General features: G+C 35.6%; 1 protein-coding gene across 2 annotated transcripts in view; it reads right to left on the bottom strand.

The window, feature by feature from the left end:
- Window positions 1-13739, bottom strand: part of LOC106882865 (uncharacterized) — a 44588-nt gene that overhangs the window by 17373 nt on the left and 13476 nt on the right. The window contains exons 2-3 of one of the 2 annotated variants that reach the window (XM_014933668.3): window positions 12449-12460; window positions 4009-4049 (exon numbers count right to left, since the gene is read on the bottom strand). In XM_014933668.3, the coding sequence (XP_014789154.1) occupies window positions 4009-4049; window positions 12449-12460 (53 nt within the window). The remainder of the gene's footprint in view (window positions 1-4008; window positions 4050-12448; window positions 12461-13739) is intronic. The other variant, XM_089353849.1, reaches the window with a different exon arrangement.

Below are 13739 nucleotides of genomic sequence, written 5' to 3'. Positions count from 1 at the left end.
ATCAGAGGTGAAAAGCAGCACCCATGACCCTTTTCAGGGCAGATGAGATTTGTAAGAGGAGGTTAGTCTCAGACCAGAGAGCTGGCCTATAATTAACCAATAGTTACTGTAATTATCCACTTCTAATAAATGAATAGATCTTTGACAGGTATACAATATAAATTCCATAGAACTTTCAATAAATGGAGAGTAATCATTAATAGCTTGTAAATAATTATTTGCTATTTTTGTACAATTTCTGACCCAAGCTAATGAAAACTTGTCTTCATAGAAAACTTGTCTGATATAAAATCAAACAATTGGGGAAAATAATGTAATATTCTATTAAGATCCAAAATTATATATAGGAGTGTAAAGGTAGGGTTTAATATCTAAAATTTTACCATTAAACATTATTGTAAATAACCATAATGCTTCCTTTCATAAAATACTAAAATTCTTTCAATGCACAGAGTTAAACAGCCAGCTGCTATAGTTATTTTCTTAAAAACTCCACACCAAATTAGTATTACTATAATTGGTTTTTATAATTATATCATTAAGTTGTCAATTTTCCACAAGGACTTTTACTTAAAGATTACAAGTTAAATTCCATTATTTGTTTCCAGTTTAAGCTGTTTCACATAAATATGAGAAATCTTTCTGGCTAATCATTTTCTTAGCAAAAGAGCAATTTTGTCTTCCATTTTACATTGATAGTTTCATGTAAAAAGTTCCCTGTAAGTATGTTATATTCTAAATTATTCTTAAAGTAGATTTTTAAAAACTGATTTTTGAAACCAACAGTTCAGCTATGAAGTTGCAGGGGCAGACTGAAAAGCAAGTCAGGTAGTTTGTCTGTGCAAGTAGAAACGTTTAACTTCTATACTTAAATAAATAACATAGGATATATATTTTTTTTCCTCAATAAATAGTAAATAAACAGATTTATTACAAAAATTTTATTTCAAGGACACATTTAAAATTTTTTTTTTTTGATTAAATCTTAAAAGACGGATTTTTTTATTTCCATTTTTCTTTTCAAAACTTACATATTTATTTGGGTATCAATGGTTTCAAAATTATAATCTACAAAATCCTCTGAGACTAAAAAGTGGATAATATCAGTTATATTTTTCAGTAAATATTGTACAAAATTTAGATCTTCACAGATAATCATTCACATATATTTATATGTATATGTATTTGCATGTGCATTTGTAGATAACTATAAAAATTAAATCCAAAGTAGTTTCATGTAGACATCCACACAGACTCTAGCAATATTAAATGGATGTGAAGCAGAGATATAGAAAGACCTGGTAGATAGGTGCTGGTCATGTGATGTATGACAAGCTAGATGCATTGTTGGCAACACAGCCAAACTTTTGGTTGATCAGTTATGATATCCATTAGAGCCAGAAAGGAAGACATTGGATCTAATCTTCAATTTAGGTTTACAAAATTTCTCCACCAAACATATATATATAATCATTTTGAAAACATCTATGACCTAGTTTACTGAATACAAAACAACCAAGCAAGAGGCTGGTGCTTTATATGTTACTGGTGCTGTGTTGTTTCCATGGTCAATGCACTTCAACTCACAATGTCAGAGCACACCTAGCTCTAAAGAGGTCCTGAAGAGTTGTGTACTTCATCACTACAAGAAGCAGCTCCACTGAAAAATTAACAAATGATTCATTGACTTGCAGTTTTGAATTTAATTCTTCCACAGGAAAAGTTACCTGCAATAAACTGGCATCCTATTTAGTGGGAGGTTTGAACAGATGAGAAATAAGTACCAGACTGGTAACCCACGAAGAAACACATTCATTTCAACATGTTTTTTTCAATGCTCATATGGTTAAACCAGACATATCTATTTAACATTTGTCACTATAACATTTAGAGTACTTGAACATGCACAAACGAGGCAGAATATGGGGGTTGTGGCTCTGCAAACATCATATCCTTTATCACATCAATTTAATCTTACCCACTCTCTTTCTCTCACACATACCTTCCCAATAATTATATGCACAGAAATAAATTTGACATGAGCACTATAAGCACCAGCAATAAGAAAACTAGGTGTGGACCAAATTCACAAATTTTCAAAACAATGTGAATTGTTCTTTAGTTATAATGGAAATTCCTATTTAAATGCTATCATTCTCTGTAAATCATGCATCAAGCTTATATTATGAAGGTAATATTCATAAATATCAGAGAATTTTGAAGAACACACATTTATGTAAAAATATTTCATTATCTTTATTATATATTTCTAAATTTATATAGACTCTGTATACAAATGCATGAGTTCCATATAATTAAACATGCTTGGTTCATATGTAGTGTGTATGTATTTTACAAAACAACACACTTCTCGAATTTGGAAAGATGATTTAACTTACATCTAAAACAGAATTTGAAGACTGTATACATGTTCTTCAACATTACAATAATCATAACCTCATAAAGTCAGATATATCATGAAACAAATATACCAACATCACTTAGAAACTCTTAAAAATATTGCTGAATAACACTGTAATTCACTGCTTGATTGAGTCAATTACATTGGTAAATGTTATTTAAAATGTAAATGAACTGTATACTTGAGCTTCACACATCCAGCAATATTTATATAATTGACTAATAAAGCCTACAGCACTAATGGGATACACCAAATTCTTATCAAGGGATGAGTTTTAATGCTTGGTTCACACATGAAAGAATCACACCCACCAATAGGGGAGAATTTTTTTGTTAGTGAATAAACTACTAAAATTAAAATGGACTGCAATAATAAATCATTCTCAGTTTTATGAATAAATTATAGATATAGTTACATTAGTTGCATATCAGAAAAACTATACACCACTACATTGAGAGAAAGAGTGTATGTTTGTGTGTGTTTGTAGATGTGTGTGTGTGTGTGGCAACAAATAGGTTTGCTGAAACAGAGTACTGAAATTTCAGATCTGAAGTGCTTCCTCACATACAGTTAATATTTGCTGAAGAAAGAATTTCACATATTAGTTCTCAAGCTTTTCACTACTTTAGTTGTCATTTCTGAGAGTGAAAAACACCACTGAAGTAGACTATAAATTTACCTACCTCCATGGAATTTGCCAACTCAATGAAAACTGCAGCTACATTAGACAGGTGTCCATGCCCTTATATTGATGCCTAATCATTCCCTTGGAGAGTGGAAGAATATATGCGGATTTCTTCAAACATAATAGAAATAAGATAGAAAACACTAAACACTACATAAGATAACACAAAAACTACATACTGGTCCCTTATTCTCTAAACATCTCTTAAATCAATTGATTTTTATCTGGCTCTATCCACAAAAGAGCAACCAGTAGAAGAACTATATTGTAATAATAAAATATATGTTATTATATCAAACTGTGTAAATAAAGCTAAATATATATTTTTTTTAAATAAAAAGTACCATAATCTATCTGATCTTATTCTATAAAAAAAATTTCTACATAATTCAGAGAGTATTAAATTATAACAGTTCTTAAGAAGTTACATTTCAAACTGACACAAAACAGATTTATTTTCTTGAATATTTTAAGGTTTTGAATATTTATAGCAATTCTTTTTTTCAGATGCAATAAAAAAAAAAAATGAACCTACGGTGTCAAAATTGCAATAAGCTTTAAACTAACCCTTCTATGCAGGTCATGGACATTGGTGTTGCTGTTTTCGTTGAGCAAGTAGCCGTTATTGAAATGTTTTCAAACTAAAACAAAAATCTCAGGAGTCAATTAATATTTGATATAAAGAAAGAACTTATTTACATAACCACAATCCAAAATCTTTAATAATTTTGGGTCATTTTTTTTTCTATTACTTTTCTTTACTTCATTTAAAAGATTAAAGTATTATTAAATAGAATGTAATTAATATTACATTAAAACATTACGTTAAAAAAAAACCTTCAAAACAGTTTTACAAGTAAAACATAAATATTATTCAGTAAGACATTCCTAGAAAACATACCTCGGCATCTCGGCGGTCTTCATAGTCAACAAAAGCATAAGCTGAAATATAGTACAAAACAAAAAGTAAATTTGTTTCTTAAAAACATCAGAGAGCATAACTGTCCATTGACCAATATTTATAATTAGAATGACACAATTACGAATATCTCAAAAGTATATTTTGTTGAGGTTTTTTTTATACACAATATAAAAGAGTATACATAAAATACTACTATTCTTTACACTTATGTGTGTTTGCATTTGAATCCACTTCCATTATATCTAGCTGTTTTTGATAAATTTGACAGAAGAGTGACACTTTTGGAATATATATATACACCTGATTCCAAATTTCTTCATTACCCAAAACATAATTTTGCTATAATGATAATATTTTAAGTGCAACTGACTTCTTCAGCTGATTGACTGAATATCTATTTTCCAGGTGGTCACAAAATTTATTATTCTCTTCAGTTGCAGTACAGGCAAAGTTAGCTTTATTCCAGGGCTCAACCAAATAACATGGTCTAAATATTGTAACCTCACTTTCCTTGTTTTGGCTTCACAAATATTCATATCTGAAAATGTAGCACATTTCTGGCAAACACTATTTACTATTGCAATGGAAACATATTTGGTGATTCTGCAACATGTTAAATCAGTAATTGGATACAAATTGTTACTCTTCTCTTTATATGTATCATGCCTGCAAATGCCAGCAATTATGGATTTCCATACCAAAGTCTGGAGATTCGTGATTTTTCTCAGGTTAGATACAGCAGTGGTTTCCTACTACCCTCTGCTGGCTTATTAACAGTTTACTCTACTAGTCCCCCGCTCTCGAGATTAGCTATGGGGCACAGGGCCTATTTAACATTTCAGCAGAGAGACTGGTTCATATAAGGGCATGTCCACTCACTAGTGAGCCTGTATAACACATCTAGGGACCAGTACTCTTCTGAGTCCTGTATATCTTAACAAGACCATTCATCTGCTATTTAATTTACAGTTGGGGCCCTTGACAGGCACTGCCACTCAAGCCAGGGCAGTTTTGAGTATAGTGGTGACCATACACTCCTGAACAGAAGTCTCACCACCAGATGCAGCTTAATGCTTCATCCAGGACATAGAGGTCAGTATAGAAAACATGAAAATGATAACTCAAATCTCATATATGCCTAGACAAAATTTTATAGGCAAAATGCAGCAAATATAATAAAGAACATTAGGAACCTGCACAGAATTACCAGTTACTGAAGCACAAATGAACCCCTTTGGAAACATCAATGTTTCATGACCTCAGTATTCAAATGTACATAACACTAGAAATATATCAGTAAATGAGGAAAAACATAAGTCCTTTATACAATAAGACCCCTCCTTAACATTGAACAAAGGACATTTAAGCTATATTACCAAGCAGGAGAAAAACTGATCATTAACAAAGAGATGGAAGGATATAAAGGTCAGACATATTCCCAGAAATATGTATCAGGCAAACCCAAAAAATAGAGTGTGATGGTGTGAAAGATTTGTGAAATGAGCAGTGGAACTGTTATGATTTTAATTTTCATATGAGAATAAAAGACAGTGATGTCAGTTAGCATGGCTTGGGGTGTGATGTAGTCTGGAAATTATCACTGTCATAGCATAAATAAAGCCATGTGTTATTTTTTAAGCAGTATTTCAGTTCAGTTAGTTCCACAATAAACTTAGAGCTGTGACAATATACAGAATTTTTACAATAGTTAAAAATCAAACATGTAAAAGACAATGTATAAAATTTTAAAAAAAAAGCAAAATTAAAAACGTTTATGTTGCAAGATTCCTGATGTGAAACCATGTGTTAAAATAGATATTGCTGTATCTCAGGATGGTCATTTTTTTTTTCCCAAATAAACACGCGCACTATATATATGTTCTTCACTCGTTTATTACTGTTCTTATTTTAACTCGTGTCCATTGTCCAGAAATCTTTCGTCACACATCTGTGACCTCTTCAGTGACACTTTCTGTCTTCATGTGCGTTCCTGCTCCACTTAGTCACTTCTAAGCAGAGTAGGAGCACACATGAGGATGGAAACTGTCGCTGAAGAGGTCACAAATGTGTGATGAAAGATTTCTGGACAATGGACATGAGTTAAAATAAGAACAGTAATAAACAAGTGAAAAACAAATATGTAGCGCATGTGTTTATTTGGAAAAAAAAAAAATTACCATCCTGAAATACAACAAAATTAAAAAGAAAAAGTGAAATAATCCTATGACAGAAATGAAATCTCTCACAACTTCACAGAGAGACAAGCAAAATTCATTTTCAATCTATTTCTGCTCAACCACATAGAGATGAAAAGGGCAAACTGTTTGCAACTATCAATTACAAAAGCTACTTCTAGATACAGTTATCCTCATCTGTACACATCAAATGTCTGTACCAACACAATCTTCTCTCTTGCATACTACATCAGATTCCTCTTATACCCAATTTCTCTCTCAGCACATTGTACTAATGTCTTTCATGCACACTTAGATTTTATATTTAAAGCAGCATGCTTGCTTCATTTATTTCTAGTTTTCTCAAGTTCTCCAGGCCCATGTCCAACTATCTAGACTTTTAAATTCTAAGTTTAGCTTCCATATCTGGAATTTCCTCAATAGATTCAGCTATGACAACTATACCATCAGCATGTAGGACTTCCCATAGACAACTAGTTTTAAAATCCTGTTTATAGCCTGAAGGACTATAATGAATAAGAGATGCAAATGATCTTATGGTTTCTAATACTAACTTCAGAAAACCTGCCAGCTACCTATTCACCTACCAATCTGGTGGACACACTTGTCAAATTGATTACATCCTCAACAGGAAAAGGGAAAGATGGCTACTTATAAATGCCAAAACCTTCCCAGGTGAAGAATGCACCCCACAACATAGATTAGTAGTTAGCGACTTCAGGATCAGGGCTAAATGGATGACCAGAAGACGGCCAGCATGGGGAAGAAGGGTCTGGAAGCTTAAGGATCCTGCGAATGGACAGAGATTTAGAGATGTATTACTCGAAGCTTTTGACAAAATAGAGGGGGATATAACATGATGTGGAAGACAACTGGAGGTTTCTATGGGACAACCTGTTGCAGGCTACTGACCAGATGTGTAGATGGTGCAAAGTCCCCTCTTGACCCAAGGTAACATGGTGGTGGAACAATGTAGTTGATAGGGCCATTAGGGAAAAGAAATAGGCATGGAAGGACTGGAAGAACGGCAGAAGCAGGGAATTGCATCAGATTGCCAGAAGGGAAGCTAGGAGACAGGTTTACTTCGTCAGAGGGAAAGCAGATAAGAAAAAATTTGCCAATGTTCTGCGTCATGAGGACCAAAGACTTGAAGTGTTTTGTGTTGCAAGACAATGTGTGAGAGAGAATCGTGATATCACAGAAAAGAAATGTGTCCACATGGATGATGGCTCACTTGCATTTAATGAGGCTGCAAGGAGACTTGGAGATGCCACAATGAAAGGTTGCTAAATGAAGAGAATGAATGGGAGAGAGTCTGCTGAATGTTGACCCAACAGAGGGACCAGCTATCCGAATTGACAGTACCTTGGTAGATAAAGCAATTAAGGGTATGAAGACAGGAAAAGCCCCCGGCCCATCAGAAATCACCGCAGAAATGCTTAAAATATCTGGCGGTGTTGATTATAGTCTAGTCACCCGTATAGTCAATAAGGTGATACATGGAGGAGTCATACCCAATGACTGGTGTAGCAGCACCATAATCAACTGCTACAAAGGTAAAGGTGATGCATTAGATACAAATAATTACAGAGGTATCAATTTGTTAGATCAGGTAATGAAAGTCACAGAGAGGGTCACAGCCCAATTAATTAGGGAGAGAGTCAGTCTAGACGAGATGCAGTTTGGGTTTGTGCCAGGGAAAAACACCACTAATGCTATATTTCTGGTAAGACAGCTGCAGGAGAAACCTCTGTGCCTGGCTTTCGTTGACATGGAAAAAGCCTATGACAGGGTCCCCCAATCCCTTATCTGATGGTCAATGCAGAAACTAGGGATAGATGAGTGGTTAGTGAGAGCTGTACAAGCTATGTACAGGGACACTGTCAGTAAGGTAAGGGTTGGCAATGAGTACAGTGAAGAATTCCGGGTAGGGGTCCACCAAAGATCAGTCTTCAGCCCCTTCTTATTCATCATAGTCCTCCAGAGAAATTGAAGACAGCATGCCTCTGGGAGCTTCTCTATGCTGATGACTTTGCTCTAATAGCTGAGTCACTATCAGAACTAGAGAAGTTTCAGATGTGGAAGCAAGGTCTAGAATTGAAGGGCTTTAGAGTCAATCTAGCAAAAACCAAAGTCTTAGTAAGTAGGAAGGTAGACAAACCACAAATCCCTTCAGGTCGATGGTCCTGCTTGATCTGTAGAAAAGGTGTAGATAGAAACTCCACAAAATGCACCCAGTGTAAGCTATGGACAACATAAGAGGTGCAGCAATATCAAAGGAGGGTTAATGCTCAGGAGCAGTAAACACTGAAAATGTGCAGAAAACAACTTCCGTCATATTCCAGGGGGAAAAACTACAAGTAGTTGATAGCTTCCATTACCTAGGTGACCAAGTCAGGAGCGGGGGTGGTTGCTCTGAGAGTGTAGCTGCTAGAATAAGAATAGCCTGGGCAAAGTTCTGAGAGCTCCTACTTCTGCTGGTGACAAAGGGCCTCTCGCTCAGAGTAAAAGGTAGACTGTATGATGCATGTGTGTGAACATGCCATGCTATATGGCAGTGAAACATGGGCCATGACTGCTAAGGACATGCGTAAGCTTGCAAGGAATGAAGCTAGTATGCTCTGCTGGATGTGTAATGTCAGTGTGTATACACAACAGAGTGTAAGCGCCCTGAGAGAAAAGTTGGACATAAGAAGGATCAGATGTAGTGTGCAAGAGAGATGACTGTGCTGGTATGGTCATGTGTTGCATACGGATGAGGACAGCTGTTGAAAAAGTGTGAAACCCTAGCAGTAGAGGGAACCTGTGGAAAAGGTAGACCAAGGAAGACTTGGGATGAGGTGTTGAGGCATGACCTTCGAACATTGGGCCTCACCAAGGTGATGACAAGTGACCGAGACCTTTGGAGGTATGCTATGCTTGAGAAGACCCGGCAAGCCAAGTGAGACCATAACCGTGACCTATGCCAGTGTAGCATAACCAGCCCATTTAAGAGTATTCTTCAATCATTGAGCAATAAACTGCACTTGCGAAGACCGATTGAGGCAAGGAAAGTCGTTGTCGTGGCCAATGACAGTACCGCCTGATTGGCATGTAAAAAGCACCATTCAAGCGTGGTCATTGCCAGTGCCGCCTGACTGGCTCCAGTGCTGGTGACACATAAAAAGCACCATTCAAGCGTGGCCAGTACCAGTACCGTCTGACTGGCCTTTGTGCTGGTGGCAGTAAAAAGCACCCACTACACTCTCAGAGTGGTTGGCATTAGAAAGAGCATTCAGCTGTAGAAACTCTGCCAGATCAGATTGGAGCCTAGTGCAGCCTTCTGGCTTGCCAGCCCTCAGCCAAACCATCCAACTTATGCCAGCATGGAAAGCAGATGTTAAACGATGATAATGATGATGAGATTGAGGACTGAGCCTTGATGGACTCCAACTATCATCATCATTTAATGTCCATTTTTGCTAAATTCACTGAAATCCTTGTTGACTCACTTTACTTACTGCATCTTGGTTTATGGCTTGTTCAACTCTTACAAGCCATTTGTCAATGCTTAGTTTCCTTAGTGACCACCAAATTACCATACATGGTATCCTGTCAAAGGCCTTCTCCAAGTCAGGAGTAATGGTTTATTCTTAGCTTGGTGTTTCTCCTGCATCATCTGGACATGAAGCAAAATTGTATTGCAACTCCCTCCATACCCTTCATAACCTGATCCAGTCATTAGATTCTTCGATAGCTGCTTCTCTCTAAGGCATCTCCTTTGCCTTTGCAGCAGTTTACAATGATACTGCTATGCCAGTCATTAGGTATGACTCTTTCTTGTATAACTTGATTAACTAACTGGGTGATAATCATGTCACTCTACCTCACCAGATATTTTGAGCATCTCCACAACCATCCCGGATGGACCTGCGACTATCCTTCTAATACATCCTTGATGGTTTTATTTACCTCACTGCTGTGAACTTGAATTGCTGGTTGTTCTGCAGAGTCAGCAAGTGGTAGCCCTACTTTATCCCTATACATTCTCCACATTCAGTGGCCTCCCATAATAGCACTTCCATGTCACTCATTTTTTTCTTCTACATCCATGGCAAGTATGCCTTTATCCTTCTAAATAAACTTCCTCTCAATGACATCTTAAATCTCTATCATAAACTGTCTTGTAATCCTGACATGTGCGAACTTCCTCTTTGCCTCACCCATAGCCAAGTATACCTATCACCTAGCAACCCTTCTAGTGATTTGATAATGCTGACACCTTCCTTTCAGGCTTTCCAAGTCTGTCACATAGCCTTTACTGCCCTATCAACTGCATTATTTCACCACCATATTACTTTCAGATCCGCTGAGACTTTGCCCCAGTCACATGTCTGATTTGTAGCCCTAGGCATGCTATTTTGCAGAAGTTCCTGGTTTCCATCTATGCTACAAGGTCTTCTTTTCTATTGCCAAAATCTGTTCCCATTTACAAGACCTTTTAGTTTCCATATCTTCCTTCCCTATGTCACATTTTGTTTCTGTGTCAACCTAGCTCTGATTCTGAAGTCACTAGCCACTAATCTATGTTGTATGGTGCTTTCTTTGCCAAGAAAGGCTTTATATTTACAGTAACTCCTCTGTCCATTTTCTTGGTGAGAATGTAATTTATCTGATTTGTGTGTACGCCAGATTGATAGGTGATGGGGTGGTTAGCCAGTTTCCTAGTGGTGTGTGTTGCAAATTGTTAGATCAGTCGCATCACAGAACTTCAGGAGCTGTACACCCTCCTCATTTCTTGCACCATAGCCATAACCTCCATGTATGTCATGGAAATCATTATCATATTGGCCAACATGACTACCGAAGTTGTCAGTCACAATGAAGTAACTGTCAACCAGCATTGAATTAGTCTACAAAAGGGTTTCATAGAAGCAGCCCATCTGTTCTTCTGTGCATCTTTCCTGTGAGGCATATGCAGAGATAACCATCACTTTTGAGTTGCCTTTAATTTGTCTCTTAATTATCCTATTGCATACCCTGGCTACCTGAAATACATTTTTTTATCCTTTTCTCAGCTAACAGTATGCCTACTCTACCCCTGCTGTCGCTATTATCCACAAGAATTTATATTGCTGTTTTGTGCTTGTGAGGAGTTTGGTAAAGGATCAGTTCCACCTTACTTCTTGTACACATCACATATCCATTCATCTCTACTCTAGCATTTTCACAATTTCACCAGACCTTGTGTACATGTGTGTGTTTGTATGTGTGTAAATATATATATGACTTTACACACTCATGTGTATTTATGAGTAATTCTACTAAGGTAGAAAGGTGAGCATAATAAATTACATCTAGATCAATAGTATAATACAATTTTGCACCAAAAGATCTTTAAAGGAAATTTTCTTATTGCGATGAACAGGTAAGATACAGTCAAGAATAACAGTATGCACCACATCAAAATCAGTGCTCGACTCAACTTTTGGTCTTTTTTCATGACTTAGTCTGTACCCATGATTTTAAGAGCTTTTGTAACTGGTGGCAGGAAGGGAAGAAGTTATACTCACACCAGAAGGCTTACCTGAACGCTTGCAAGAGTGGACTCCTGTAAAGGTACCCAAAAGCCAAGTGGTGGTGTTAAACTTGGTGTTGGATTAAGTCTTTTACCACAAATTAGGACAGGCTTACTAATTTCCACAGTTTCTGTTGACCAAATTTCACTCACAAAGCATTGGTTGACCTGAGGTTATGGTAGAAAACACTTACTCAAGACAGTGGGACTGAACATGGAACCACACTGCCATGAAGAGAACTTCTGGACTACAGAGCCAAGCTTGCCTGAGACCATTCATGAGATACTTTCTTACTCTATAATTGAATTGTTAACAATAAGACAGGCATGCAACTTTAAATCATTTGCTCCAACAAAAAAAAAAAATGTTCCAACTATGAATAGAAGAACAAAGCTATTGAAAAATAATGAACCTAAGTTATAAAAACCTGCAATTCTATGCTTGTAACTACCAAACTGCTCACACTGGAAACCTATATTCCAATAGTGTTGAAGTAATTCCAAATACTGATGTAAAACAAGATGTAACTTTGACACATTTTACCATGATTTAAATGCTTAGTAAAGTTGAGATCAAATAATTTTATATATTTTCATACAAGTTCATATAATCCTTTTTTGAGAAATAGAAGAAAAGAAATCATTAAATTTTAAGAGAATTACTTACCCATTTCAGCACCTGAAAAATAAATTTAGAAGTTTTAAATATTTGATAATTTTTGCTTTAATATTTTTATTTTAGTTATATTTTAAGAAAAAATTGTTAGTAATAAAAATATTGAATCACAAAAAATTAAATTACATTATTACACTATCCATGAATATATTTTATATTAAAATCATAAAATCATTAAAGCTTTTACTCCACCTGAAACAAAACAAATTCAATGTGAATAAACACTAAAATAAAGTTGCTTTAATTTCAATTCATAGAAGCCACTGAAAAGTAAATATTACACAAATGTAACAATAAACATCACTGAACGAAAGAGTGGCTCAAAATATGGATATATCTTGCCTGTCTCTCTACGACAGGTTCCTCTTCCCAGCAGCTAAGACGCTTCGCTTCACCACAGCAATATATTTAATTAATGAGCTCGACTTAATTGAACCACAAATCTTTTAAAAATTACAAAATCTTGCAATTTTACTTACACAAGCTTTTAAAATCTCATAGAAAAAAAAGAATACAAGTTATTCTTCCCAATCTGAAATAATTTTGAAATCTTAGTATCCAAAAGAACTTTTAGTCATCAGAGACTACCATTAACCATTTACTATTCAGGTTACTGCTAAATGTAATACTTATTTATTCACATTGTTTTGAAGTAATCATACTTTGAGATTTCAATGATGTGACTGTTTTATTTTTACAATGACATTGTAGAGTAGGTGTGAGGAGTCAGATCTGGCAAGTAAAAACATAAAACAGGTACAATATTTGGGCTGACAGAATCATCATCACCTGCTGATGGCTATTATCTATGACAGATCTTTTCCCTTTGAACAGCAGATCGAGAAATTAATTTTCAAACTTCGGACACTGGTAGAATGTGTCATATAAAACATCTTTTACTCTTAGTGTTTTTTTTTTTCTATAGTTTCAGCTCAGAGCTGCAGCCATGCTGATGCTGGCTATGCTGATGCTGGAGTTTATATTTTCAAAGTTATTTCGTGTTTAAGTAGTAGTATTTTGGTAATTTCAACCAATCAATGACGTGTATTCAGCTGAATAAAATTACTGCTGTTGTTTATCAGCAGTATATATTTCGTTTGTCACTGTTATTTATGACATCGTTTGTGTGTTTGTACTGGTTTTAGCTATGGGGGGTTAGTGTTGTTTTAGGGTTAGGGTTTTAGGGTTAGGGTTTTAGGGTTATGGTTTTAGAGTTAAGGTTAGGGTGAAGGTTTTAGGGTTACGGTTAGGGTTGGGGTTTTAGGGTTAGGATTGGGATTTT

This window comes from Octopus bimaculoides, chromosome 6 (assembly GCF_046866305.1).
Source record: "Octopus bimaculoides isolate indiv1 chromosome 6, ASM4686630v1, whole genome shotgun sequence".
NCBI classification, from domain to species: Eukaryota; Metazoa; Mollusca; class Cephalopoda; order Octopoda; family Octopodidae; genus Octopus; species Octopus bimaculoides.
The sequence above is the reverse complement of the archived record's forward strand: the minus strand, read 5'-3'. Positions and strand labels throughout refer to the sequence as shown.